The sequence below is a fragment of the Athene cunicularia genome (assembly GCF_003259725.1).
Source record: "Athene cunicularia isolate RWA chromosome 15 unlocalized genomic scaffold, athCun1 chr15_part1, whole genome shotgun sequence".
NCBI lineage: Eukaryota > Metazoa > Chordata > Aves > Strigiformes > Strigidae > Athene > Athene cunicularia.
Genome location: NW_020799121.1, coordinates 14,563,533 through 14,587,994, shown reverse-complemented (window position 1 = coordinate 14,587,994; position 24,462 = coordinate 14,563,533). Strand labels below are relative to the sequence as shown.

Genomic DNA, 24,462 nt, shown 5'->3' with positions numbered 1-24,462 from the left:
AAAGTATCATTCTGGTATTATCTGAGCTTGTGTCACACATTTATCAAAGCGAAAAGCCTTGGACAGCACTGCAGAACAAGCTCCATGTTAAAGGCTCAGGAGAGAGCTGCCTTCAGCCTCCCCCATCTCTCCTGCCATCCCTATGAAGGCACAAAGAGGATTTTCTTTAGATCAGTGTTTTAGGAGCCGTCTCCTTGCCCTTTAGTTGGGACAAGTGGAGGATGCACAGCTCAAGAAGAGGTAGGCAGCTCTCAGGTTTCTCCCCTAGCTGAGCCCTTCTGAAGCACCAGACATCAAGGCCAGCAAGTCACAGAAGCAGACAGATGGCAGGAATTCTCTTTCAGCTTTGCAGGAGCCTGGATGTCTGGTTTCAGGTGGCTATGGAGAAGCACTCCTGTGTTCTGTAGTCACCCCAACGGTCCTTGAAGATGCCAGGGTCCCAATCCCTATTGCTGATGGAGCCAGCCAGGTTGCTGCAGGTACCTTCCTTCTACATCTCAGCGTCTCCAGGCAGAGAGTGGAGAGAATGGCCCAGGTCTGCCTTCTCAAGCACTCCGAGCTGCTGTGGAAGCAGCACGCCTCCTTTAAAACCCACAGCTCTCCAGCAAGCAGATCCTCTACCTTAACCTTCTGGGTCTTTGGTTACAAGGTCTATTTGTTTACATTCTGCACAACGCTGTGTCATCACACAGTTAGAGGAAAAATACCATTTATGGACCATTACAGCAGGGTACAGGCAGGCATTTTCATTTAAGCAGCACAAACTCTGTTCTTACCAGAATGGAGATTATCCCTTTATGCTTCTGCTCAACCAGGTCACAAATGATCTTGTTGTTAAAATATGGAATTGGTTCCCACTGGAAGTAAGAGGAAACAAGAAAGAAATTTTTAGAGGAAGATCTTTTCCTTTCAACTTCTAAAGTTCTTCGGAGCCACACTCCCATCCCAGTAAAGATCTGTGTGGTGAATGAGGACTGACCAAGGTGCTGGGGAAAAGGGACACCACAGTGATCTTCCACCCCACCCCATAGTCTTCCTGCTCTCAGCAGCCCAGACCATCCTCTTATTCTGCACATTAACACACTCCACTGGCCAGGTCTACACTGCTGGAGCTCCTCATTTCTACAGGAACATGGTCACAGCTGGGCCTTTTGAGTTTTGGGGAATGTTCTACTCTTTTCTTAGATGATGTAAAATTAAGTCTAGGCCAAATTAAACTTCAAAGAGAGGTACACAATGAGACCCATGTCTATCTTACACTTCCCATGTGAATAATGCAAACTAAAAAAAAAAAAAAGAAGAAAGCAGGATGCCTTCTTCATTGATGATCTAAAGCATTCAGTTGTAACAGCAGTTCAAAGAAAAAAGGGGAAGGGAAAAATAATAATTACCTCTATTCCTTCCAGTTCATATTCTTCCTGCTCTGCTTTCAAGGTCATCTCAATCAACAATTGCTGGAGCTTCTCATTGCAGTAATTAATGCAGAACTGCTCAAAGCTTCGGAGGGGTTAAATGAGTGTTAGTGCGTTAGTTTTTATTCGTTTCATGGACAGTTTTACTCCTCCCACCACTACCTACCATTTTCAAGCCAAAGAACCCCCTTCTACGCAGATCAAACCCGTACACTCCTCCCACACCGTTGTACCAGTGGCTCAAATCCAGGCCAGATGTCCAAGCTAAAGCTTTCACCAGGGCGTTCAGGCAACGCAGTGCACTGCGATTTTGCAGGCACCAGTAGCCCGCCTTGCTGGGAGAACAGTACACTCCAGAAGCCACGTAGGACTTGAGCGCACAGCCCCGCCAGCATGAGGACAGGTTACCCCAAGCTTCAGGAACTGCAGTTACCTGTTTGTGTCCAGCACTTCAAAACCATAGATATCCAGCAGGCCGATGACTGTTTTCCGAGTTGAATCCTGTTAAAGACACCACTGCTGTGGAACCGCTGCTTCAGCTGATGCTTCTTCCCTGTGTATTTCACGTTATTTCCTTCAACTAAATTTTAAGCTTTCTCTTTAAGAGCTTTGTATCACATGCCAAGGGAGCAGCCACTTTAAAGCAGGTAATGAACAGCTAGAACTATTTACCATACCACCCTCCACACCTAACTAGTTTTCCAGCTCAGTGCTGTGGGATGCCCTTACATCAATTATCAAGCGTCCAAGATATTTGGTGCTGTAGGGCCTCACTGGAGAAAGTACTTGGCGTGTTAGAAGGACACTAGACAAGAAACCAACCTTGTTGGCTAGAGAGCCATTAATTTTGTTGACTAGCCAAGTGAAAGTGCGTCCGTAAATCGCCTTGGCTACGGCATCCCGAGCGTAGAACGCCAGATCCACGTTCAGTGGGCTTAGGACCTAAAAATACAGATATGACAGATGATAAACACCACAGGTGATCAGACCAAACTTCTGCAAAGCCAGTTCATGCTTGGGGCTTGGAGAACCAGGCGTAGTGCTCAGCCTGAGCCGCAGCTGCCTACAGCTTTATTCACCACCAGCCTTACTTCAGTCAGCTGTACGGCCACACGCCAGCAGCACTGTGCTACTACCTTTTGGAAAGCACAGTTTCGACAAGTGGGGAAAGGATTCCAACTTCCTTTTACTTTTATTTTATTACAGTTGGTACAAATTACTCAAGGAACAGTTTTTACCAGTGCTTTTCTCTGTTTATGCAGCCCAGTTTCCCAGGAAGCACTCTAGGGACTGAACAAAAGGAAATGGTTTGGCTTAAATATAGGGCTGCCTGCAGGTCCCTGTTCCTAGGTTTTTCAGAGTTACTACCTTGTTCAGCAGTAAAACTTTAATACTGGAAATATGTTTTAGTTCAATGTGTCAGGCTAGAAGAGGAAGGGGATACACAGGAGGGAGACAGCCAGAGTGATCTGTTTTGACTGTAACGCTGCTAAGAACAGGGCTCCTCCTCTGTCACCACCACTAGCCAGGGGGTCTCCCAGCTGCCTGGGGTTACACAGAACTACTTGATACCTCTTCAGATCTGGCTTCGATCTTCCGATGGGTGAGAGATTCCTGCAGAATGGACAAGTGCACACCCAGTAGCTGAAAAAAAAAAAAAGAAAAGAAAAAGAAAAAAGAAATACTTGCACTCAAAGTACAGCCAGCAGGAGACTGTTTAAATAAGCAGTATTGTGTGATCAGTAGGGCGTAACCCCCCAGTTCATTCCCTGTGCTCATATCTTTGAGCAACGGTAAGTAAGGAAGTTTCAGAGATGTGCTACAGAGTGAAGGGGGCCCAGCGATTCAAGACAGCTTATAACAAGAGCTGGGCATTTATTTATAGAGCAATCCCTCTGCTTTTGGGAACAGATGTTTTTGTCCTTAAGAGGAAAACACAGCAAGGTTAAGGCTCTCTTCAAAGCACTTGTAATACCGACACTATCTCAGAAGAGATACCTTTGAAATCCATTTGATCTGCGTGCCATCACGAATGATGGCGTGTCCATTGCTATCTTCTTCGAACTGAATGTTCCCGAGGTGCAGCACACTAGCAACAATTCCAAAGAGATGCTAATAACGAGAGATACGCCGTTAGAAAAGAGGTTCCCACAGTTCCATGGGATGGGGCTAACCTTTGCTATGCACCTTAATAAAGAGAATATTGGCTAGGTGGAAGGAGACGAGCCAGCCAGCCTCAGAGATAGGTGCCATCAGGCTGTACCAAGGGACAGAGCTCTTCACCCACCCACTCCCTCAATCCCCCCAAAATAACATCCTATTCCACCCCTAACACCTCTCCCAAGCAAGACTGCTTCCATCACTTTTAAGTAAAGAGTTAAATTCCCTTTGGTAGGCTCAGTCCCATTTAACAACCATACCTCTATATCTTTTTCAGTAAAGTCAATGATAGAAAAAGCTTTGCGGACTATTTTCCAGTCATTCTTGTCATTAATAGAAAACACTTTGGCACATCGACCCTATAGAGTAAGAGAAAGATGAATTAGTACAATTAATTGGCAAGGCAATTTTATTGTCAGCCACAAACATAGCAGGCTACTGGGCATACTACTTTCATTTCCAGTTTCCAGGCTGTATAGATGCAGTCTGCAACTAGCTAGAAAGTTTATCTCACTCCTTCTGATCCTGGAAGTGGCTCATTTGATCAGATCTTTCAGCTTACACTTAAAGCTTTAGATAATTTAAAGCATTGAGCTTGGATAGTGATTACCATAAAATGTCTGTGTCTTGTGAAGAGCTTGAGCTTATAGCCATCTGCCATTTTTATGGCAATATCATCTTCTGCCCAGGTCTTCTTCATTACCAAGGAAGAAAGGAAACAGAGCACTGCTACGAAATGAGCTGTACACTGCATAACCACACCTGTAAACCTCTCTAACATGAGGTCCATAAATCCTGAGAATCCAGGTCCTGACAGAGGAGACTTAGAAGAGATGCCCTTATACAAAGCAGAACTTGCAGAGAGACAGTGCTCTGCTGTTTAGTAGCTCAGAGTGCTCACAAGTCAGGAGGTGTCTTGACCACAGCAGAGGGACCTGGGTCATCAAATGGTTTGCTGACATTTGCTTAAGAGAGTTTCCATCCTCCCAGCAGCAGCCCAGATGGCAGCAGAGAGCCATTCTGCACACGCAGAACATGGGGAAACACACAATTAATTAGAGACCTGGTGAAAGTGACTTTTTTTTTTTTTTTAATTTAAATTCTGATGGACTTGGTGTCACTGGGTCAGGTTGCTCAAAATCTTGTTTCTGCCCCCACAACTCTATCAGCTGATCCAATAAAAGATATTACCCCTTATAAGCCATTTATCACTTGCATCCTTAGGCCATCACAGCTGGAACAGCTCCTGCCACACAAGCACCCAGGGTAGAACGGTGTCCGGCAACCTCGGAGTAAATGTGTCTGCAACCAACCTGCGTGGCAGTTTTGCTGTAACGTGACATCTCTTAGCAGCTCAGCAGTGTGCTCAGTACTTGAGGAAAGCTGCATCTGCAATCCCTACAGTTTGAGATGTAAGATACAGAGAGGTGGATAAGTTCTCACTGACCTGGATGAGATATGCATACTTTTGGGGGTTGCGCTCCAGTCCAAGCCAGCAAAGAAGATCCTTGTCTCCACCCTCTAATAATTGGTAGAAAATATGGAAATTCCTTTCTCCGTGGTTCTGGTGGACAACTCTGGATTTCTCAATTAGGTAACTGAGGATGTGCCCTCCCACTGGAGCTCCCTGGCAGAACAAAGCAGTCAGATCAGCACCAAGAGACAAAATAACATCGCTGTGACAGCCGTTCCTCCACATCTAGGAACAAGGAGCAGTGTCAGGAGAAGCACGTTTCCGCTGTTACTCATCTGCCATCTTGTGTTTAAGAGTTAGTATCCAACAACAGTACAAGCTGTATCTAAAGCGTTTGCCGTCTCTCCAGTGTAACTTGTGCTTTACAACAATTTATATCCGCTTTCTACCGAGTGCTAGCGGTAGTGCCAGCAATGTAGGAAGCTTTCAGGATCTATAACAAGTCACTTTACTCGCAAAATGCAACGCCTGTAAAAACAGGGTCAGAAATCTGCAGTGTAAGTTTTAATAAATCCTCTGCTGTCTGGTAAGTGTCCAAGAGATTCACTGATACAGCTCGTTTTAATAACGGTCCATTAAGTTTGTTCTCACCTTAAAATCAAATTGGATATCCATGTATTTCCCAAATCTACTCGAGTTGTCATTACGCAGAGTTTTTGCGTTTCCAAAAGCCTATGGACAAACAGATAGATTAAGATGCTTCACACCTACCGAGAACCTGACACCCACAGTAGGCCAAAGCTCCAGAAATAAAGACTTGCTGCATCAGCCGAGTCCCACTACTGCATTTAGTGGGATTAAAGAAATACAGGCTTGGCAGTGTTTGGTTTATGGTGGGACTGAATGATCTTCAGGTCTTCTCCAAGCTAAATGATTTTATGATTCTGAAATATATTTCCCTAGTTTTAAAGGTGGAATTCAGCTAAACAAATTATTGCTCTTTCTTATATGACCTATAACTGAAGCCATGAGGAACGACTGTATGCTGTAGTTTTCTTATATTTCCAGGTTTCAGCTATCTTTCATTATAAAGCCCAAGCTTAAATTTCTAAACATATAGTGTTATTAAATCCAAAGAATTCTCTCAGAGGCTGTGCAAGTCAAATCTATGTTGTTATTTATGTTATACATGCAGGTGCAAAGCCATGTAAAACAGGAGGCCATTACTGGGGGCAGGTGTGCAGACTTGCATGAAGAGTCTTGCACAGTGAAGTCATCACTGCCAACCCTCCTGCATTTTGCACCTCCCTTTAGTTTTTACCTCGAGAACGGGATTGGAAAGTAGGAGACGGTCACGGACGATCTGCAGCTGCTCTGTGGTTGGACAGGTTACTGCGTAATACTGCAAGATCTTCTTGGATGCTTCTGTCTTCCCAGCCCCACTCTCCCCGGAGATGAGGATGAAATGGTTGTTGTACTCACTGCACATCACCCGGTAGGCATTGTCAGCTATGGCATATCTGAACAAGGATCACAAGAAGTATTCAGAGGAGAAGCATCCATTAGAAACTGCAACAGGAGGCAGGGTATCAGAAGTACTTACTCGTCATCTAACATTACAAGTATTGGATATGACGGGAAAGCAGAGCTCAAAACATAGGTCTTACTCAAGGTCTCATAGTAAAAACCCGGTCTGTATTTGAGGGACTGACAGGGCTTGTTCTTTTTCCCCCCACTGTTACTGTAGGATTTATATAGGCTGCATGTTTTCCTGGTGAATACAGTTTATACAGAGCAGGGACTCCCTCTTCCAAATAGAGGAGCCAGTTTTGATTCCAGTAAAGGGAAGACTTCAACTTCTGCTGCTAAGAGACAGATAAATGACAACCAATAGCAGAGCCTTCACCAACATGCCACTTAAAGCAGGAAAAGGAAAAAGAAGAAAGAAAAACCTACTTGGCAAACCACCCAAGAACTTCCAACCCTTTCAGCTCCGAGTTCAGAAGCTCAGGTTTCTTCCTCTCCTGGGAAGTCCAAGAAGAGGCTGTGCATGAGCCATGTACTAGTGCTGTGGTTGCCTGCACCAACACGGGGCCTCAGAGGACGAGGCAAAGTGGTTGGTGTTTTGGCCAACTGAAGGAAAAGGTGTTGACTTACAGAGAGACACAGTCAGGCAGCGGTTGGACTAGACCACGTGTAATAAGGAGGACACACTGAGCACTAGTCTGGACAGTTATCCTCAAGATAACTCTTCCCCTGTGTTCTCCCCAACATCACTCCTGCAATCCTTTTGTTTCCCTTTTATTCTCACAGTCAGCTAGAAGACAGAGACAAATCCATCCTTACCTACAGGAAGATAAGAATATCAGCATTCACCAGACCTAGTGACTGTGGGTACACATCCTTGTTGCTAGTAAGCAGCAGTACAGAAAAAAAACCCAATTTTTCAATATAAGCTGAAATCCTCAGGGTTCTACTTACAGATGTGGTGGCAGTTCAAAAAAGTTTACCCCTCGATAAAGCTGCATCTGTGTCACTGTGTAGATATCCAGCTCTTTGTAAGGGTTGACAGATACAAGAAGAGTACCAATATAAGTCTGTAGGGGAAAGAACACATACAGGTGGGAAACTTGTTCCATCACCACAACAACAGCTCCCAAAAGAAGGGGCCAACTACATCATGACATCATGCAAGAACAACTGAAAAAGATGGTACAGAACTTGTTGAGGGAGGGGAAAAATAAAAGCAAAGCAAAGCCACCCCACAGGTGCTACTGCTTCAAAGCCAACACCAAACCTCTTGCCAAATCTAGTTAAGAGTGGAGTTGAACAATAAAAATCAAGCTTAGAGTCTGCTATATACAAGGTTTTGATATCTCATGATGCTTATGGAATTTATTTTTTCCTACTTAAAGTTGACATCATAATGCATTTACTAACCCAACTCTGTTTCACAAAAATCACAATAACTAATGCTGTGAAGGAAAGCCAAGTAGGTTGTTTGTCCCTTAGACAGCTGTGCAACAGAGAAAATTCCTTCTTGACTGTGAAAGGTGAGTAAATAACATGTTTCAGGACACATTGCATTTTCCCTTATTTGAATACATTTTCAGCATATCCGAATTTCCTGGTTCTACCTTCTTTTCAATTATTTCCATTAGTGCTATACAAATATCAGTCTTCATTTGACAAAGGACGTGTTTAGATACTACTTGTCACTCCTGTAAGCCCAGGTATAACCCTGGGCTTCTGAGAAAATAGACACGGCTGTGAAGTCATCTTAGTTTGCACCGTGGAGTAGTCAGCACTTCTCATACAAGTCAGACACCACGCTCAGTGCTGCCTGCCTGCAAAGGCAGTAAGGGAACAGGAGTGTGAAATGCTATTTACTGAATATGGTTTGGATCTTTGCAAGGCAACCCAGCAGGCTGAGACTGTATTTTCATTAGCTAAAGTAGTCAGACTACTACTGGGCGATCATTCTGCTGAGTACTACTGACATGTAGCAATGTGTCTCAGAGCACAACAAAACTAAAGCTGGGAAAGCATTCCCTGTATTGATACACACACATATACACCCCACACACACACTTGGAGACATTTCACTGTCAGTAGCTCCAAGAACAAACACGACCAGCACTTACGTAGATGAGGTTCTCCTGGTATCGCTTACGAAGGTTGTTCAGGAAAGCAGTCTCACTGGTGTGGGAGTCCAGAAGCACAAAGTCCTGCACCCCGACTCTGTCCCGGGCTATCAGAGCCCCTTCCATGTTTTCATCAGTGTTATCTTCCACTTCTTCTTTCTACAACACAGAGGTTGTATGGTACAGAATTAGAAGAGAGCAGATCAGGACCCCAAGGGTCAGCTAAGTCCTTCCCCACACCCCAGGGCCAGATCAACCTTGCACAGTGGTAATGCCAGAAGATTATTATCCAAGCTGTTAACAACACCTTTCCCAAAGAGGACAATTTCACACCATGAGACTCTGCTTTCCAGCTTCTTTACAGTCAAGATGTCTGAGACTCACTCCCATGACGTGAGAGGAAGACCACAGCTTCCAGGCACCCTCACTAACACAACAGTTGAGACAGACCCAGCTCCGGATGTGCCGTTACCATCTGGGACACTCCACTAACTCAGCCGAGACAAAGCAGTTGCAAGCACAAAGCTGGAAGTTAACAGTGGAAGATGCCAGACAAATAGTTTTTAACACCACCTGCAATTACTTCATACAGATAAAGCTGTGGAAATGGAGACTCTCCAGAAAAAGCAGCATTTGACTTGACCTTTAGGGAAATAAAAAAGATTAATCCTAGAGTACCACTCTGCACAAGACTGCTTCATTATTCCTGTTGCCTTCCAGGAGCAGATCCAAGTCAGCTTTCAGGGTCGGGCAGCAGATGTCTCCACACGCCAGCGAGAGACCTGGGCAGGGAGCGGGGAGGCCACCAAGCTGCTAGAACTAATCAAAAAGCAATTTGGAGAACCAGCTAAACCTTTACTAGTACACACAGCACCTCCTCTTTCTCAAGAGGCTGAAAGATGCAAAAAGGATGTCCTTGACATAACGTAACTCTTCTGCACACTCCACTGCCCATTCTTTATGGTGGAAGTTGACCTTATCCTGAAAATAGTCACCGCTGAGGATCGAGTGCTTGTTTCCCAGGCTGTAAGAATAAATTTCATGCTTTTTATTCAATTTAATCGAGCTGATAATTTCATGCTAGCAAATAGACAAACAGGATATTCTTTTTTTCTATAGTAATAAGCGTGTCATGGTGTTTTCAGTTGTGGGTTGTTTTGTTTTGTTTGCTTCTTAAAGACACCAGGATGACACAGTTCAGAGAAAAATTCCTACCTTAACGCATAAAATACTTCCTTTATGACCGAAATGAAGTTAAGACATTCTGAGCAGCTTACCTTTTAGGGTTCCCAGGCTTTGCAAATTAAGGGAGAGAAATTTGGCTGAGCAGCCGTCAGCTGAACACACAGAGCAGCTCCTCAGGCTCAGGGACGTGCACACAAGCCCAGCACCTTTGCTATTCTCATCCTGCCCTTCATGACATTGGCTTTTTATGTTTTGCTGCTCCACTGCTCAAGAAGATTGTGTGATTGTGTGTAAAATTTTGAACAAGCATTAAAAGGAGGGTGATGGCCTGTTTATGCAGTGCCACATCACTTCCCACCCACCCCCTTTTTTTTTTTTTTTTTTTTTTTTTAAGCAGAAGCTTTTCAAATTGTAAATAGGCACAATGTTTCTGCTAAGCTTTGGCAAACCCTGACTCTGGGGTTAGGCTTTTGGGATAAGCCTGCACAGCCCTAGTAAAAGACGAAAGCACTTTGGACACTAAGGCTTGGTGGATTTAGAAGCAGGGTTTCACTACAGTCAAGAGCAAAGCACAATATTCTTTATGACTGAGTGAACTTCAGAAGAGTCAGCTCAAAGAGGAATTTTAATGTTAGTCTCACTTTTAGCACAGCCTGTTCTTTACATTCATCTGTTTATCGCACTGAAAGAGATCTGAGCTTTGAGATTTAGATTCAGCAGTAACATCACCACAATACTCCAGAGAGGAAAATAGTCTGAAAGCATACTATTTAAATCCTATCATAGTTTAAAAATAAACCATACCTGCACTAACTTCACATACGAGCAATTACTTTTTTGCCTTTTACATCCACTGCCTCCAGGTGACGGTGTTACCAGCTCCAGGCTGAAGAGGCAGCATCCCTCATTCCTCCTCAGCCATGGTGTGACTGTGATCACTTCCTCCTTCTGAGGACAGAAAGATACCTACATTTTTCCCTTTTAATATTAATAGCCTTTTTTTTTTTTTCTCTCTCCTCTGCACATGACATACTTTATCCCTTTGTTATGCCAGTCCTTAGCTCAGGTTCTGTTGGTTTGGAAGACAATATAAAGGGTGACTTAGCTTCTCAAACTGATTATCTGTGCAGCCCCCCACTACTTACATGGGGAAGAACACAGGGGAGGGAGGAAAGAGTTTAAAAATAATCTCCTATTCACTGTCCTATTAAACATTTAATTTGATTCTACGAACTTCAAGAATCTAAGAGGTATTCACACTACTAGTCACGGTCATTACAACTTCCATTCTGAACACTTGCCTCTAAACCAAGTGGCCTGTCCAATACTTGCTAGTGCTGGTGTTCCCACACCACTAGTCACCCCAGTAGTCGTGACATCTCTCAAAAAGATTATTACAGCTTTGCAAAACCATTGGAAGACTTGACAGAATGGCTTTTCAGAGTGCAGTATTAAGTGGGATAATAGTAATCATTTCAGTCTCTCCGTTCTGCACTAATACAGATGACAAAACATTCAGTCATACCTGGGTTTGTATTGAGCATGGTTGCCATGGTAATATCCAATTCAAAAAAAAAAAATCTATTCTGTGAGCGTTTTTAGCGATCTTGCAACTTCACTGTATGGCAAATGAGACAAATGGGCAGCTATAGTGCAAATTACCAGAGGAATCATTTTTGTTAACTGTCTATCCCATCCAAGCAGCATTCAATATTATTTAGCAGCACAGTCTGCAGGTTTTTTGTTACCAAAAGACAAGTGGGGTTTTTTTTCCTCTAAAAACCACTTTATCTATTCCATATAATTTGCTGTGAGGTTAATATTATTATCTAACAAACACAAGCATACATTTCATAAATAAAATGCCAAAGTTTAGAGACAGATATTTATTATTTCTTTTGCCTCAATACCTTCTTCATCATTTAGTGGGGAAAATTCGGTCATAATCATCCTGACTTTCTTGATCTCACTACAAGGGCGGCCGAGCGTGGAGCCCAGCCCCTACCAGCAGGGCTGACCTGCCCAGGCTGGGAGGGCACACAACCTTCTTAAGGCCTGACCAAGCTGCCTGAGCATTTATCAGGCTTAGCAGAGCAGCTGTTTGTTAGCTCCGGGTCAGGAACAGAAGGAATTTATCATCATGGCAGACCAGTAAAGATGTGCATCTCTCAAATGAAGCATGCTCAGGCTGTAATAAATCAGTATCCAGTGACAGAGAATTAAGAGCAATCAAACCTACGAAGCCAGGGCTGTTGAATGACTTCTCCAACTTAAGCATGTTTTACCAGGTAAGAAATGTCTTCGAATTTAATTGCAAATCCATTTTGAAAGCAGAGGCTTTGGCCTGCCTGCAGGAACATGGCCTCCGACGGACCCTCTGCCCTGCGCACAGTCGGTGTTTCTCTAGCAAGCCATCAAGATACCTACCCTGGCACACGTGGCAACCGCTCAGAGTCAGCAGCCTCCAGTACCAGACCAGCACCAACGCACCAGAACTACTCCATCCTGAATTAGACCTACCCAGACATTGCTGCCACGCCACATGCATACGCCCGCGGTGTCCGACTGCCCCACGTTAACGTGCCAGTCTCGTCTGGAGCATCCCCTATCACCTCTTTTAGGGCTATGGGATACGAAACCTCCTTGTCTTTCTCGACTGTTGTTTTCTTTCAGCTGTCAGTTATTTCAGGTTATTTCTGACAGTCTGAGTAAGGAATCATCTGATCTTTTCTCCTGAGGGTAAAGCAGGTTTTTTGGCAGAATTACTACAAGCAAAGAGAACACGTGAACAGCTTCACTTTCAAAATATACACACGGTATTAATCAAAATAATAATGCCCCGAAACCCACCTTCCTCTACAGATACCCTGGACCAGGCCAAACAAAGAATTTAAACTGAAAGCTTTGAGAATTGACCTAAGGCAGTACAGAACTCAAACCATATCACAGTCAGAACTATTTCCCCTTATTTTTCCCCCCAAACAGTTGATACTCATTTTTTCCACTCCAATTTGGTAACAGGACAGCGGCTGCCTGACAAGGTTAGAGTTTGTCATTTTACAAGAAAGATGGAGTATAGACAACTTAAGGTGGGTTTGCCCTTCTGAGAGAGAGCTCAGGACAAGCCGGACAAGCGACTTTTACATTCTTTCCAAGCCAGGAAGCATGAAAGAATAAGCCTGAAACCACAGTGGCCATCCACCTGATCAGGTTTCCTTAACCTAATTCTCTCACTCGTATGTTAATTGGTAAGTGACACTGTTCCCCGTTAGACAAAAATCCCGTACTCTTTTCTGGGCTACTTTGTGTTCAGATTTTCCACAGTATTTTGCTGTTGCTGAGGTAAGGCAATTTTGTTATCCCAGTACCATTTACTGGCCTGTCCCCCACCCCATTTCTGGAAGTTTACTCCAAGTTTTGTGCTTACCTGGCATCACCAACGGTAAGAGATACCCCCCAGGACTCATCAGTGCACATTACCCCAGCAAGACACTGCTCTTTTTAAAGGATTATTTTCCTTTCCTCAACATTTAAGAGTCAGGAGATTTATTTCTTGCCTACTGAGATGCAAGCTCTATCAGAAAATCTCTCCCTCGCTACAATGAGGATTTTTTTTTCCTTTTCCCACAGGGATTTGTCTCTCAACACTGAAACGACAAGGAACTTTGTCAGATCACAACGTAAATTCATGAGATAGGCAGCTCGTGAAAAAGGGCTAAAATAAGGCCAGAAGCAACAGGCTAGTTCTTTGACAGAGTTTGTACCAGTCTGTAACAAACAAACAGGACTTGGCGAGGAACAGATAGAAAAACATATTTTCTAAAAAAAATTTTAAAAGTTTGCAAAAATTATTACTTATCTTTGCCAGAGGCTCAGAACTTCATTTTTTAACAGGCTCCAAAGTTAACTGTCACTGTTTCTTTGGTTTAACACCACAGAATAGAAGAGATGAATGTACAGGGGAAGAGGAGGATCAGTTATGATGCCGCTGCTGTTTTGGAAGCACTAGAACACACAAACCAACCATGCTACATGCAAATACAAACACGAGGCAAGAGCCTCGGGTGGCACTACCTCACCCAGCATATCTTTCAAGCAGCCTTTTACACACGTAGTCAGGCGAGCACCCTTAGTTATAGCAAAATGCCACGCAAGCCACCCAACTCCAGATGTGTTGAGTCTACCCATAAGGCCACCAAATCCCATGAGAAGAGCAGGGGGAAAAAAAAAAAAAAGTCTTCTCGGGGATCCTCCATCCCACCTCCCCAAAAACCATCCCAACCTGCCAGAGATGCTGGATTTCCTTACCAGCACCCTACAAACTCAGAGATGTTTTTATTTCACACATGCCTCCTCCGTTACCTGCACGCCCCCCGCTGCAGCGTGCCATCTCCCGTCAATCCTTCTCCACCCCGTGCTTCTTCCGTAAAGAGTTAACAGGGCTGAAGTTAAGGCCCACTGACACCAAGTATCATGTGTCGGGCTGGTTGCTCGCCTCCCTCCTTGGGCAGGGATGCTAACATCCTCGCGTTTAATGAATTATCTAACACGCTGTCAGCGCTCCAGCCGCTGGGAGGTTTGTGCCGACGGCACCGCTTGATGAGATTTTAAGATCTCGCTAAAAGACTGAAGACAAGCAATGGACTCTAACCTTTCTGATGGGTAATTTGAGCAAATCCAGGCACAAATTTCCACCACTCTTCAACTGAATCCTCACTTCCCGGCTTGGCTCCCCACTAGAGGTCACTGCAAAACCCATTTTAATGTGCAGTTTGAAGTTTTCACGGATTATCCTTTTTTTTTTTTTTTTTTTTTTCCCCTTTTTTTTTTTTTTTTTTTCCCCCCATCTGCAACAGCCAGTTTCTCTCCCCAAAAATGACTTCTCAGGTTGGACTCCGATTGCTGCTAACTCCCAAAGGATGCCAGCTCCTTCTCCCCCTCTGCCCAGCTGCCAAAGACAACAACCAATATTTAATTATGATTGCTTCTCTGCATAAACAACTGCCAACAAAATAAAACCCCTCCGTTTGAGTAGCTGGTGGTCCACGAGCAGCAGCAAGTGACCTCTCAGTTCTGTTCAACCATCCTCCAGATGATGCTTTCAATCCTGTAAAGATCTCCCTGTTTTAAGAAGCTTCACTCCCAAGTCCAACCTCACTGAATAATGACAGTGTCCTCCTAAAGGGACTCCTGGTGAGATCAGGGTCTACAGAAGTGGAAGAACAACCCTTCCTGCACCGCAAGATATCTCCCCCTGGTCTTACAGCAACATTCAGAAATCAGATCTCTTACCTCGTGGCTCAGAGTCACCGAGGAAGACAGGCAAAGAGTATGATCCAGGGAGCTGAGTCAGGCAAAGGCACTTCTGACTTATCCTCAGCTAATAAATACTGATTCTGAACATTCAAAACTTAATAAAAAAAAACCCACCTCAATAAGGTATACTTCCATAGGAAAGGAGAAAGAAACATCTGTTTAACAGACAGCTTATTCAGAACAATCTATTTCCTAACAGAACCAGGTTTTGATAATGGAAAGATACACAAGAACACACGTGTTATGACCTCTGCAACAAAACAGCCCATTCCCACCCCCTCTGAAACTCAGAGCCTTATCTAACGCCGCATGCAGCGATCCTAAGCACAGTTCAGCCTGCCTGTTTGGCTCTGTCTCCAGCTGGCGTCCTAGGAAATCTGCTGCGATACCAAACATTTGACCTTTTTGCCTGTTCTCCTGTTGTTACACCCCTGAGATGTAAACAAATAGAATTTGTGCCACAGGAACATAGCCCAGCAAGCAGACATCTCTGGAGCCATCCGACTGAAAAAATAGGTATGAGATTTAAAATAAGCATGAGAGTCTCAGGCTTGTGCAGGGCAGATGAGCCTGGAGCAACGCTGCTAGTACAGATTCCTTTCAAAATGTCAGAGCTCTGTTTTGGAAATACTCATTTACTGCAAGAAGCAGCGCTCCTTGACCCAGCCCTGCACCCCTGTGCACAACAGGAATTTGCTCATTAAGAGGCCTGAAAACTGGACAGCAGCACGGCGAGGATTACAAGGAAACAAACCCCTCGGGCTCTGCTCCACCTAAGGCTCTCGAGAGAAGTTGGCCAAAAAGGCAGCGACAGTGCTTGACCATAAAAAGTGGTTAAGAAAGATGTTCTGCAAGAGCCTGCCTGGCAAGGTCAGCAGGAGAGCACGGACAGGCCCCGGCAGTCACGTCTCTTCCTTCAGCTCCAGCAGTGACCTCAAGGTCAAGATCACAGCATACCGTAGGGCTGCTGGAAGGGGGCTACGGGCAGCTGCCTGCATGGTGTCTGCTCCAGGAGGAGCCTGGACCCCATCCCTTCATCCCCAAAGAGAACTCAAACCATCAAAGAGGTATATGCTTGGAGCAACACAGGGCTTGGAGCTTGGAGCAACAGGGCTTGGAGCAATACCTCACCACCCGACAGTAACAGCGAGCTCGGGGCGACGGGGAAATACTTCCCTCCTCCTGTGAAAACTTTGGTGTGGCTCATAAAAATTAATCTGTTCAGGGTAATTTGCAGATAAATGAGAACTGCACATAAACCAGATTAAAGCAGACCATATCTCCACCAAGCGACCAAGTTACGGTCATTCGACTGCGAAGTCAACAAAAAGGCGAGATGATTTTTAGATATTTCAGTGAGACTGGCTCCTGGAAACCTCCTCCCCGTTTGTAACAAAACTGAAATGCCATGTATTGACTGTGCTTGAAAAAAAGCAGCAGCACCACCGTGGAAAAATGATGTCTTGGGTCTGTAACGAGGAACTTGAGCTGTCTTGCCCTACTGTACACACTTTTCAAGGCAACAGAACTCATAAATACAATTATACTGCAGAAAAATTTACACATTGTAACCTAATTTCTTTTCAAAAGAATACAGAATAAGAGGGTTTTAAGGTTAATCAACAGCCTAGGGAAATGCCAACAGTTCTTAAGGCCTCTTGTCTGTCTCCAGGGCACAGTCTGCTATAGACTTGTTAAAGGGTGACTGTCTGTCTTTCTCAATAGAGGAGAGGTCGAGGTGAACCACTTCACTTTCATAAATCAAAAGAAAGAAAAAAAGTGAGAAAATCTCCAGAGTTCAAACATTTCTTTAAAACCCAAACTTTAAATACTAAATGGGCTTCATGGCTGCCATTTTGAAAAACATTAGTTTGCCAAAGGACCCTTTTGATTTCTATTTGAAATGCGAGCGCTCACAGATAATCCATTGAGAATCAAACCCCCACAAAAGGCTTCCTGAAACAATCGCAGCGCTGGTGAAGGACAACATTTTTGTGCCCAAAATAAAACATTTTAATGCGCTACAATCCATTACACATATATTCCTACATTTCCTTTCAGTAATTATTCATTAGAAAACATTTAACGTCACTGCAGATTTCACACTGGGCAGTCTGCACACAAAGGAGAAGAGTTGGCCCATTTATAAGGGGCTGAGGCCGCCTTTTCTCATCCGAGAAACTCCAAGGCGGTGGGGGCTGCCGGACACAACAGGCAGGCTAAATTGTGCGGTTAACGGTCAAAGCCCCCCTGCCTACTTTGACACTCATTTAAAGATGACGGGGAACAATAGAGATTTGTTCTTAGCAACTCTTTCTTGTTACGCGGGGTCTACATCGGCTGCGCCGGGCGGTTCAAGGCATGAAACCGGTGCTGATGTTCAGTTCCACCTGCCATCGCTCGCCCTGCTCGCTCCTCTTCCCCCCCCCTTCCCCTCTCCCCACTTTAACACAATGAGACAGGTAAAGAATATCATTAAAAGAGTCCCATTCAGCACGTCAGCTTTAATAAAACAATTGCCTGTCAGGTTAATATGAGCAGCTCAAATTTTGCATTAGTGCCAGGGAGCCTGCTCTTCTGGACCAGGTTAGTAAAACCAGCTCTCCTCACCCTAAAATTCCCAGTTCACCTCCAGGATTCCAGTTTACACCAGTGCTGTCAGCAGGCACCAAGGCATTCAGGCACCTGACCTAAAGCGTAAACCACTTCTTTATAACCTTTTAATTGACAAACCCATTAACAACTGCTCGGAAAGATCGTTTTGCTTTATCAGCCTGTTCGGCATGCAGCCGAGCTGCTGCCCAAAGCTCTGCTTTGGCCCCTGCACCCCAGGCCTGCTAGCTTGAGCAAGGAAAGCGACAGCAATCGCACCTCACTCGGGAAATTTAAAAACATGTAAAATCCAGTTACACATCCCGTCAGGCCAGAACGCAGATACGTAACCGCTTTCTCTCTCAGGCATCACTTTTGAGATAAAAATGACAGTCTTCTTCAGCACTGACATGCTTAGATTTATGGCTGCTGGCTGGACCAGAGGCAGCTCCTTAATGAATCCTGAATCGTTATTAATTGCAGAATAGGACACCTTATTAGAAAGCACAAATTGCTGATAAGCTCCATAAACCATATTCCCAAGCTAACAGAGCACAGCATTCTGAGCTGGAAAGCCAACATTCAGAGTTAAAGCTTCTTGAAATAAGGGAGAGCAGATTTATTCAACTTCTAGGAAGGAAAAGGACAGTCCCTATGTTACAGGGAGAGTAGCATTAAACAACAGTAAGCTCACGTATTCAAGAGTCCTGCAGATGAACAGAGACGCTTTGCTAAGACGCCTTCTGTGTTGGGCACAGCACATTTCAGACCTTGATTTTGCTCCAATAACTACAGAGAACACAGAGCAGGACAGGGCCACCTCCGGAAAAATTTTTAAAACCTCAACCAACCCACCCTAACCAAGCTACATGGAAGATGTAACAGGTATTTCCTCTGCCTGGATTAGGTTGAAGTCCATCTGTATTTATAATTATTGCTTGTTTGGTCTCAACCAGGGCTTGGGCTGCTCAGAGCAAGCACATCATTATTGGCATAAGAAAGTGAGGCAGAGCAACCTCTCCCAGCGGCGTGGTGGTGTGGGCAGGAGGTCCAGCCCTCCAGCCAGGTTGCACATCTGCACCAGCTGCTCAGAAGTCTAGAAAACCAACCTCTCATACTTTGAACGCTCGGGTTTTCACTATCACAAATCTGCATTCTTACACTACAATTCCAGACGGTAAAAAAAAAAAAAAAAGAAAAGAAAAAAGAAAAAACTCATGACCTCTTAGCGCAGCACTAAGTTTTACTGAAGCACATGTTAACTCACCATGATGGTATTTACAAGTCTTAAAGACAGTCACAAGAGAGAACTAGAGGAAAACCGCACCCAAACACCCACTTCTGAACACAGCCAGAAGGCCACTGATAAAGTAAGTATTGGTATCACATCTCCCATAGAAGCATTCCAACATTCCAAACCCTGATGATAAAATCCTTCAGGCATCAGCAAGCCAGGAGAAGCTGGCCTGTGTAATCACTCCTCTCGAGGAGGTGACAAGCCACTGTCAAAACCGAAAGCAGATGGGACAAATATCACCTGGGACAACAAACCGCTGTCCAAAACAAGATTACAACTCAAGTTCCCATAGCAAAAGCCAGTCTTTATCTCTGCACAAAAGTCCCCCCAAAAAGCCAGGGGCTGCTTTGGCAACGGTAACTTGCAGAGGTTGCAACTCAAGGTCTGATTCACATGGATTACAGCAAAGGTCACCCGAATGCTCACATTAATTTAGAACACGCACTTGCTCTGGGCCTGGTCTGTCAGGCTTGAAGTAGCATCAGATGCCAAGGCTGCAGTTTTGCACGCGGGTAGGAGGAACTCAGAGGGTGCATCTGGGGAGGCTGCAAGCACAGACTCATTACCCAGTTGCAAATGTACTGGCAAGTGTAGTATTTCAACAGAGCCTGGAGAGGCAGCCACAACGGAGCGGGAAACACTCTTGGGAATAAACAGCGAGCCTTCAAATTGATCCGGAAAACATCTTCATCAGACCTTCCTTGGTTTAGTTTTCCTGGACACCCTTGCACACTTTGCTAACAAGCATTTAAATTCAAAAGTCAAGCACAAAGACATTACCCATAGGCCATATATTTGCTTCATTTGGAAACTACCACCTGAAGACCCAGGAGAGGCTCTCGCACGCCACAGCCCACACTCACAGAGGGGTTAACAGATTTGCTTTGCAGTCACCTGCAGCATTAAGCAGCAAAGAGCCTGGAGAGATTGAACACTGAAGTGTATGCAAAGGAAAGACAGGGTCTTATCTTCAGAAGACATCCTTTCGCTACCCCTCATGATACTTTCCAGCACACAAAAGCAATTTTTGAGGGTAGGGTCTGGTCACAGCACCTGTGAGGAGCTTCCATCACTGCCTGCAGCTCTGAAACCAAGTGAGAGAAAAGGTGAGCACTCTGATGCTGACTTGTTACAGCAATAGGGGCAGAGAAGAAGGAAAATGAAGCAGCACAGTGATTCCTCTTAGAGCATTTATTTTTACTCCATAGCCAGTACAAAAGTGGTGGTGGGGATCTCCAGCATGCTGCGTGCATCAGTCACCAAATGGCAGTTACTCTGGTTTTGGTTTTTAGATGAGGATCAAGGTTCTCAAGCAGTGATATTGAAGTTACCAGGCATTCTGATGTGTGTGTTGCAAGCCCCCTTCTCCACCGCTCAGAAAAAAAATCAAAATCCCTCTCTTCTCCAAGCAGGTGAAAGGCAACTCCTTCCCTCCTCCTTTGGTCACACCATTCTCTCCAAAACACCCCAGAAACAGTTCTACCACTCTTCCTTTGAGAAAGCAGAAAATCACTGCTACCTACACAATGCAAATCAGGTACTAGTTTGCCAAGACACCTCTCCCTCCTCCTTTAGTCAGAAATCCTCATTTTAAAGCACAAATTAGCATAAAACCTTATAAAGAGCTCTGAACTTACCCTCACTTCCTCCATATTGCTACAAAAGGGTAGCCTAGAGCAAACCAAGCAGGAAAAAACCCCCCCCCACACACACACCTCCTGAAACACAAATCTACCCACTGTGGGTGTGATATGGCACCAGAGCAGGCTGGAGGCAGAGGTGACTCAGCTGTTTGCTCTTATGGTTAAAAGGCTACTGAGTGGCTGACACAGGGACACTTAATCATCTGAAACGGGGAAAACCTGTTAAAATAGGTAAAACAGGTAAGTGAAGAGGCATGTTTTAAAGGAGCAACAAAACATGACTTGCTTCTTAGACTTTAACAAAATGACTACAGCAGTGCAACTGCTGTAAAATCTCCTTCCTCTCATAGGAAGAAAGAAAGTTTGGGTTGAATATACTGGCAGTATTTAAGAATAAAATATGATGTTTTCCGTATGAAATTATTTTATTTGTGCTTAACAACGATAAAAGAAGAATGAATATACAGAAATCTATACTCTGCTACAAGCAAATTTTTGTATAGAATGCTTGAATTTTTTAAAAAATAACCCCTCAGTGAACAGGGTAGGTAATAGCTGTCAAAAGTTAGATGGTAACATTGCAGGCTAACAAATGTAAGCCCAATATATCAGCAGATGCTTTTGTATTTTACTATATTGCATATTAGGGGATATGAAATTCTTGGATGGAGGGTCATGTTTGAACCTGAAAGTGTTAGTTTTAAAGTATATATTCCTTGACTTGAAAATTAAATCTGTCTAAAATGAACAACTTTTAAAGAGTTACATACAAGGGCGTAAGTAGCTTTATACATTATTTATCTTGGTTTTTATACTTGGAGCTGAATGTTATTTGAGGAAGTAGGAATAACTACAGTGATTTAGAAGTAAATGCTTTACATATAAAAAATAAAAGAGAGAGGGGTCTGGAGGAAAAGTATGTGTCATCTTTATGAACCTGTAAATCTTTCCTCTAAGAACATCTCTTTTCACAGAGGACTGTTTACAGCGAATGAAAACTATCCTGGCAATCCAAGTGAGTATTTCCCTTCTGTTAGGAGGTGAGCTAAAAGAGGATGTGGAAGAAAAGCTGCATAAGTGGGGAGAAAGGAGCAGCCAGGAACTGCTCTGGCATTCCACCTGCAGCCATCGCTCTGCTCAGGGCTCTGGGCAGCACTCGGCTGTCCCAGCCCCGGAGGAAAGGACAATTATCCCAGCGAGGAATGTTTGCTGTAATTCTGTCTCGTGTCATTAATACAGTAAATAACTAGATAGGGAGCCCTGTCGAAGGGGAAAAATAAAGGCCGTGCCAAGCCCAAGCCATATGTAAGTTGCTGTTTGCTTCGCAGCAGCTCACACTGTAGATAATGTTTTCTTTGTTTTGCCTTTCATTATGTTTGTAAAATCTCCATTTCCATGGCAGGTGGCCACATCTCCCCCCGCTCCCTGAAGAGCCCCGCGTGTCCCCAGCCCAGGCGGAGCCGCGAGCGCAGCGCTCGCTGACACCACACAGGGAGGGAAGCAAGCTGGATTTTTAATAGCAGAAATTCCTCCACGCCTTGCAGCTCTTTTTGCAAATTCAGAATTCAGTGCTCAGCAAATAGGAGGATGTTGCTCCTGTCCCCGACAGATTAGGGCCAGTTAATAAACTGTTCCGGGAAGGAGGAGCCGGTGGCATGCCGAGAGGCTTGGGGACACCCGGGCACTGGCACAACGCGAGGGCTCCAGAGTTGGGGAAACGTGGGGTGCGGATACACAAAGCTATTGCTGAGGAATTACTCACGGATCCTGTTAGGATTACTGTGCTGATTTTATGGACTTTAAAGCTGACCTTCCAAATGACAAATTGAGAAGGAGCAGGGTAACACCGTTTTGGGTTTTTTGGAAAGGAAAAATGCAGGTCCTGGCTGGTTTTGTTTTTTTTTTTTTTCTGTGAGGATGAATAAAGAAGGAGCAGGTTTAACACCAGGAGGGCTAAAGAAGCTGCGTGGGGTTATCTGGCAAGAGCAAATGAGTTTTTCTATGAACATTTGGGATTTTTTTCCTAATAACTGTAACATAACAGTGGGAAGAAAAACTTTCACAGCAAGGTTGCAAAAGCCCTCAGCTACTAAAAGCTGTTAATCAGTCTGGATCTGTCAAACAAATATACATTAAAAGCGAAAGATAAGAATTACTTTTTTTTAAAATCGGATAAAATACTTTTTTTTTCCTAAGGAGGATTTATTTTTGAGCCTTCTACAACTATTATTAAAAAGAAATGCCCTCATTCCTATATGAGTTTAAAGCCTCAGTGGCAAGGTACCTAGGACATCCCATGGGCTATCCTTGTATTTAAGCCTGGATCACTGAACGAGGGGGCTCTGCTGTCTCCCATTCAGCTAAACCATGCACTAGTGAGTAGCAACACTGAAAATCACACACAAAGTAAAAGAAAAAGCCCTCAGTGTTGCAATAAGCAGAACACCAACAGATTTAACAGGATCACTGTGCAGCCAGACACCCACATCACCTCCGAGTTTGGCAGTCGCTACTTTGACTCACTAAAATAGATCCCTTTGCCTCCCTCTCTGGTACTATGACACATCGAAGCAAACCCACTATTACTTCCTTTCACTCTGTGCTATCGCCAGACGCAAGATGTGGAAGGAATTAATTATGGTTAATTAAAAATTAACTCCTCTCTTGCCTTTGGTCACTGCATTTCCCTCTCTGACTTGCTATCTGCAGCTCAAATGCTCTATTAGGTTCTGCCCTGGTCACCTTCTATTTGGGAATAATTTGCTTACTTCTCTTTGGCTTCGGCATCGAGCTCTGTCATTTGGGCTTCGCGGTGCCAGCTGCAGAGCTCCAGCCTGGCTCCCACCTCTGCTCCGTGCCGCTGCTCCCAGCTGACCACCTTGGCTTCAGCACCTCTCCCCAGCCACACAGTGTCACTCCTTCCCGGAACCCCCCCCAGCCTGCAAGGGCCTCCCTCTCCTCATGTACCGAGCTGACTCTCTCCAGCCCCGTCACTTGATGGAGCAGCTCCCTGCCAAGCTTTTCAACCACGGTTCCTCCGCAGACACTACCTCTGCTGCACAACTGACCTTCACGAAACACATCGTGAGTGGGATCTCTAGTGTCCCTCCCAAACACAGACAACAATTTCCTGTGGGGAAGAGGAGAAAAGGAGGTGCAAAGAAAACTTCTTTCCTTTGAGCAGGTCTCCACACACTGAAGCGCAATAAATCAATGGAGGATTAACCATGTTTTTTTGCAGCGAGTAGAATGTTTGCCAAGCAGATCAGGAAAATTTCACCATGTCATTCATCTGCTTAGGAGTCAGCTCTGGACCAAGACTGTCAATGTTACCTGCATGTCTGTCCTACAGAAACTGTCACCAGGTTTTCTGACGAAATTCGATGGAGATCACTGGAGTCAGTGCCACACCAAGAATGCGACCAGAATGGCCAGCTTCAGAACTTCCTAAGAATTCAGAAAGACTAAACGGGACTATTTAAGGAAACAGTCTGTGTTAGTGACGCAGTACTGCGACAGAGGTCTTACAGAATTTTCCCTGGAAGTTTTGCTACAGTCTAAGGCAAGAGAAAGTCATCAGCAGACACTGAGAACCCTGCACCTCAAATGCAAGAGCTGTTATAAACCTCTGAATTTTAATATCTTGTTGGAGAAAAGTAGCTGGTTTGATCCTGGAGTTCCATCTGTCATCTCCTCTGTCAAGGCTTCATTAGCATGCAAGTGAGATGTCACCCCTGTCACAGCTTCCAAGGAATTGCTTTGTCGAAGTCCACTAAATTAAATTAGCCAGCAGAGACAG

The 24,462-nt window shown here is 44.5% G+C and overlaps 1 protein-coding gene across 1 annotated transcript in view; it reads right to left on the bottom strand.

Moving 5' to 3' along the window:
- MYO1H (myosin IH) overlaps nucleotides 1-24,462 on the bottom strand; it is a 52,862-nt gene that overhangs the window by 9,333 nt on the left and 19,067 nt on the right. Inside the window, exons 10-21 of the mRNA XM_026859988.1 lie at nucleotides 8,631-8,789; nucleotides 7,468-7,583; nucleotides 6,308-6,506; nucleotides 5,638-5,718; nucleotides 5,020-5,199; nucleotides 3,833-3,931; nucleotides 3,411-3,524; nucleotides 2,985-3,056; nucleotides 2,235-2,354; nucleotides 1,846-1,913; nucleotides 1,392-1,497; nucleotides 777-857 (exon numbers count right to left, since the gene is read on the bottom strand). Coding sequence (XP_026715789.1) covers nucleotides 777-857; nucleotides 1,392-1,497; nucleotides 1,846-1,913; nucleotides 2,235-2,354; nucleotides 2,985-3,056; nucleotides 3,411-3,524; nucleotides 3,833-3,931; nucleotides 5,020-5,199; nucleotides 5,638-5,718; nucleotides 6,308-6,506; nucleotides 7,468-7,583; nucleotides 8,631-8,789 — 1,395 coding nt within the window. The remainder of the gene's footprint in view (nucleotides 1-776; nucleotides 858-1,391; nucleotides 1,498-1,845; nucleotides 1,914-2,234; nucleotides 2,355-2,984; nucleotides 3,057-3,410; nucleotides 3,525-3,832; nucleotides 3,932-5,019; nucleotides 5,200-5,637; nucleotides 5,719-6,307; nucleotides 6,507-7,467; nucleotides 7,584-8,630; nucleotides 8,790-24,462) is intronic.